The sequence below is a fragment of the Rutidosis leptorrhynchoides genome, chromosome 1, assembly GCF_046630445.1.
Source record: "Rutidosis leptorrhynchoides isolate AG116_Rl617_1_P2 chromosome 1, CSIRO_AGI_Rlap_v1, whole genome shotgun sequence".
NCBI lineage: Eukaryota > Viridiplantae > Streptophyta > Magnoliopsida > Asterales > Asteraceae > Rutidosis > Rutidosis leptorrhynchoides.
In genome coordinates this window covers 214701827-214707822 of record NC_092333.1, presented here as the reverse complement: position 1 = coordinate 214707822, position 5996 = coordinate 214701827, and the positions used below count along the sequence as shown (strand labels likewise).

The following is a 5996-nucleotide window of genomic DNA, read 5'->3' as shown; positions in this document are numbered from 1 at the left end:
CAACTAGTCACTTTCTATATAAAAGATACCTTTAATACACAAAGCAATGGATTGTGAATCAGCTACACCGAGAAAAATAGTGCTTCTAAACGAAAAGAATAATGCTTCCGACTCAACAATCCAAAACACACTCCAACTGCACCCGGTGCTACTTCAATGTGGGATAATTGACCGCTTAGACCACTCTCTATCATACTTGTAACTGTCACATCAAAACTAAACAATACACAAAACTAAACCTTATAAAGCTTCAAATTCCCAACTACATATACAAAACTGAAAGTGAGTAATTTCTGTTGTGTATTCCATTCAATTACGATGTACATGTATACTGAAAGATATCGACTAACTTCCCTCTATTCTAGGAACTAACTAATATTCATAAAGATCTGTACAACAGACTTTGACTTTAAATATAATACACGTGTTAAATAAATGACTTGAGTATTGTTCTCTATTACGCCCCCTCAGTCGAAGCGTTCGGAGGACGAACGCAAAGGCTGGATCTAAACTCTTCAAAGAGAACCCTTGGTAATCCCTTGGTGAATATGTCTGCTATTTGAAACCTGGTAGGGACATGTAATACTCGAACTTGACCTTTAGCAACCTTTTCTCTTACAAAATGAATATCAAGTTCAATGTGTTTAGTGCGTTGATGTTGTACTGGATTTCCGGATAAGTAGATGGCACTGAGATTGTCACAGAATACTAGCGTGGTCTTGCGAAGTGGACAATGTAATTCAAGTAACAAGTTACGTAACCAGCAAACTTCAGCCACGACATTAGCGACACCTCTATATTCAGCTTCCGCGCTAGATCGAGACACAATAGGCTGCCTTTTCGATGGCCAAGATAGGAGATTATCCCCGAGATATACACAATAACCCGAAGTAGATCGTCTAGTGTCCGGACATCCAGCCCAGTCAGCGTCAGTGAATGATACTAAATCCCACGAAGAGGAAGGGCTGATATGGAGACCCATGGAAATAGTGCCCTTGATGTATCTGATTATACGTTTTAAAGCATCTACATGTGATGTATGAGGAGCATGCATGTGTAAGCATATTTGTTGAACCGCATAGGATATGTCGGGGCGAGTGAAGGTAAGATATTGTAAAGCACTCGCTAAGCTGCGATATAGAGTGGGTTTCGAGTAAGGATCCCCGAGGTTGGCACTTTGTTTACCTAGAGTATCTACTGGGGTTGCACATGGGTTACAAAACACCATACCCGCGCGAGCGATTATATCCTGAGCGTACGCCTTTTGTGTGAGAAAAAGTCCCTGAGGTGTACGAGAAATAGATATGCCTAAAAAGGAGTTCAATGGACCTAAGTCTTTCATTGCAAATTCCTTTCTCAAAAGTTCCAAGAGTTTGCACCGAAGTGAAACTGAGGAGGTAACTAAGATAATGTCATCAACGTATAAAAGTAGATAAGTGAAAGGACCCGTTCATATACATTATAAACGATTCACAATAGTTGATTACATCGCGAGGTATTTGACCTCTATATGATACGTTTTACAAACATTGCATTCGTTTTTAAAAAACAAACTTTCTTTACATCAAAAATTGACGGCATGCATACCATTTCATATTACATCCAACTATAATTGACTTAATATTAATCTTATGAACTCAACGACTCGAATGCAACGTCTTTCAAAGTATGTCATGAATGACTCCAGGTAATATCATTAAAATGAGCTAATGCACAGCGGAAGATTTCTTTAATACCTGAGAATAAACATGCTTTAAAGTGTCAACCAAAAGGTTGGTGAGTTCATTAGTTTATCATAATCAATCATTTCCGTAATAGTAATAGACCACAAGATTCCAGTTTCCATAAATATCCGTACACTCGCAAGTGTTTAAAAGTATTCTATAAGTTGTAAGCACCCGGTAACAAGCCTTAACATTCATGTTTTACCCTCTGAAGTACACCAGATCAGGTGTGTTTAAAATAACCTCGAAGTACTAAAGCATCCCATAGTCAGGATGGGGTTTGTCAGGCCCAATAGATCTATCTTTAGGATTCGCGCCTACCGTACATAGACAAGTAGTTTAATGTTACCAAGCTAAGGGTATATTTCTGGTTTAAACCCACATAGAATTAGTTTTAGTACTTGTGCCTACTTCGTAAAACATTTATAAAACAGCGCATGTATTCTCAGCCCAAAAATATATATTGCAAAAACAATTAAAAAGGGAGCAAATGAAACTCACAATACTGTATTTCGTAGCAATTATGTATATGACGGCACTGAAAATGATAAACGTTAGGTTGACCTCACGAGCAATACCCTCGATCAATACCCATAACCTCCATAGCTATAACCCATAATTTCCTTAGCTCTATCCCGTTTGAAAACTTATTTTGAAATCGTCCGAGTATAACTCCGTCGTAGTATTTTATGTATACTAATAATATCTTGAAATAATACAAAAATATATATATATATATATATATATATATAATATATATATATATATATATATATATATATATATATATATATATATATATATATATATATATATATATATATATATATGTAATTCAATTGAGAGAGTTTAGAGAAATATATTTTCAAGTTTCTATGAAATAATGAAACCTATTGAATTCTATTTATAATAGATTTTTGAATTATTAAAGTATGAATTATTAAAGTGAATTATTAAAGTGAATTATTAAAGTATGAATTATTAAAGTGAATTATTAAAGTGAATTATTAAAGTATGAATTATTAAAGTGAATTATTAAAGTATGAATTATTAAAGTGAATTATTAAAGTATAAATTATTAAAGTTAAAGTAAAATAAAAGTAAAGTAAAGGTAAAGTTAAAGTATAGTAAAAGTATAAAACTATATACGTATAATACGCGTATAAATATATATAATATTAATTTAAATCGTTATATATATTTAATAAAATAAAATATAAATATCGTTATCTTTATCATACTGGTTAAGTAATGAGTTGTCAAAAGTGGTTCTAGATATTTATAAAAGATATATGCGTTTTAATAATAAAGTTCTTTTTAAACTGAAAACGTTTTTTTGTACTTTTGAAACTAAATCAAATAAATATGATAATTTTGTTTTCCAAAACTAAATATATTTAAGAATCATTTTGTTAAAAGGTTAAAATAATGGAAATCGTTATACCACAAAACATTTTAGAAAAGTAGAATTATATATATTCATAATAGGTTTCAAGTTTTTAAATTACAGTCTGTTGGTGAAGCATGGGATAAAGTCCAAAGGTTAAATAAACGTATGAAATCATCTTAATGAAAAATGTCGAGTTACTTAACTTGTCGATATCCAACATCTAAGTTATTTACACTCCACGTTCTTATTTTCATATTAAATAAAATGAAAGTTAATATAGTTATCTTATCAAGGTCACGAGGAAAATATTATAAAACATGCCTTGGAAATTAAACAGGAATTTCCACTAACCCTTGTCTAGTTCCCGTTAATTGACACATTTGTTCTTATTTATAAATCACTTTACCATTTTCCGAATGTTGTCAAAAAGAATAGATTTCTTAAATCACAGTGGACCTCATAACATAGGCCCTTAATCATATCATAATGTATCTGATAATTCAATCATTTGATATTATCTCTTAATTCTGTCGATAAATATATCGAAACAAATACGTTCATGTAAAGTATCATATATCTAATACTTTGTTAATGTTTTCAGTTAATATTATATATTATATATACATATCTATATACTCATAATTGTTCGTGAATCGTCGAACACGGTCAAAGGGTAATTGATTACATGAATGTAGTTCCAAACTTTTTGAGATTCAACATTACAAATTCTGCTTATCGTGTCGGAAACATATAAAGGTTAAGTTTAAATTTGGTCGGAAATTTTCGGGTCGTCACAGTACCTACCCGTTAAAGAAATTTCGTCCCGAAATTTGATCGAGGTCGTCATGGCTAACAATAAGAATGTTATTATGACGAATATAAGTTGATTCATAGGGTTTTATCATGATTGAGAAATATGGATAAAATAATTCGATTACTCGAAACGTATGAGTGAAGCTATCGTAAAAGAGTGAAATGAGAAAATAGGGATTCGTCTTATCTTTTGACGTCATCACGGTTGATCTCCGGATTAAAGAAAATCTTTGTAATCTATATAGGATTTGATTCTTCGATGATTAAGGAAATTATGATCCTCTTCGATTTGATGCGATGATTCATCTCGATTTTTCTGTCGGATATTTCACTATAAATCCACCTCCTTCGTTTCCTTTTAATTCACACCTTCTATTCTTTCTCCCTCAATTCTTACTTTAAAATTATTCGTCAATATGCTTCATCCAGTGCTGATTCTCGATATACTCCTCACTTTCATATCCGTCGTTCTTCTTTTTCATCTACCTCCGGAAGAATCTATTTACTTCTACTATACTCTTGGTTTTATAGTGTTTTTTGTTCTCCCGTGTCTTTATATTGCTATATGCATCGATATATACGGTTTATAATTTCTGGGTTGTTGTTGGGTTTTATATCTTCCCTTATATTTCGATGTCCCTGCTTCTGTCTTCTATAATCATTGTCATCCCCAATTAATACTCTCTTTTATTTGCTGCGATTTATACCCCCAATTTCTATTTCGGAGTTTTGTCCTTTCGTTTCTTCTTCTTGCGATTAAGCACCGCTTGTAATGGTCCAGAATTCGCATATATGAATTTCGGAATGAACATTGTTAATGTTCTAAGAAGGAAATTGTAATGGCAAGATCTTGACTTGTCAAATTACTAGAATACCTCGGATAAGGCCGAATCATCAAGAAATATTTTCTTGATTTTTTAGAGGTTAAAGAGAATACAAGAGTCGTGTAACATAGAACATGATGACGTTATAATCTGTGAATCATCACGTTCCATTTAGAAACTCAGCATGACTTACTGTAATATAATCACGTTGATCAAGTGTCATTATATTATACTAGTTCATGCTTCAGTTCCCAACACTACTTCAAAAATATTCCTATTTTAAATTCGAAAGTTTCAGAGTTTAGTGTAGCGACCCGACAAAATCGTCATTGACGGCGCCGTCTACTTAGGTCCCGTTACGTGGTCATAAATCTTTAAAACAACGTTTGACCAAAAGATATGTCGCATTCATTTCAAATGTAAAGATTGTTCAAAGTTTACGAGAATAGTTCCACCACAAGTTACGTTACAAAGTTATAAGTACAAATGAAACTTATGCGACACAATTTAAAAGTAGCCAAAAGACGCTCCATGTATGCATATATACTCGACATCCAATGCAAGTATCAAAATAATGAGCGGAAGCATGTATCATGTATCGTTCAAGGACCTGAGAAAAACATAGAAATCTGTCAACGAAAATGTTGGTGAAATCATAGGTTTAAGTAAGTAAGTACAAGTGAACCACAAGATTTGCAACAATGAGATAATAGTAATACATTCAAAAAGTTTGTTTCACGAGCACCCAATTATCAATGCTTAACATTCCTTCCATAGAACCCCATCACAATAGTGTTAGAACATACACTGTTTCTCGAAAATACATTTCATTCGTAAACGGTAGCGAACCGTTTGAATGAGGGTTTGTCAAACCCATATGGCCATATAACATAAGTTCTCGCTTACACCCGGCAAGTGTAACTAATGATAATCGAATTGAGGATTTTTGTTCAAACTCGTATGTAGAATGTTTGTTTTCCTGTACTTGTGTTCACTTAGTTAAAAAGGAACGTTTATGCTTTCTCATCCCAAATGTAAGTTTCAAAGAGTAAAAGTGGGACTATAATCTCACCTTGAGTGTACGAGTAGTAAAGTACTTCAACAAGTAAACGTGTGCAAAGAACAATGATAGTCTTGACCTAAACAAATAGGTTGTATCAATAACGATAGTCACGATTGGTCAAAGATGTTCAATTAGTCCTATGGCTCGTTAAGACTCGATCATAATAGCATGTGAATCAAATT

The 5996-nt window shown here is 32.8% G+C and overlaps 1 protein-coding gene across 1 annotated transcript; it reads right to left on the bottom strand.

Moving 5' to 3' along the window:
* Positions 1–457: 457 nt before the first annotated feature.
* On the bottom strand, positions 458–1342 carry LOC139894452 (uncharacterized mitochondrial protein AtMg00810-like). Its single transcript, XM_071877754.1, has one exon. The coding sequence runs from the start codon at positions 1340–1342 to the stop codon at positions 458–460; it is 885 nt and encodes a 294-aa protein (XP_071733855.1).
* Between the last annotated feature and the right edge of the window lie 4654 nt (positions 1343–5996).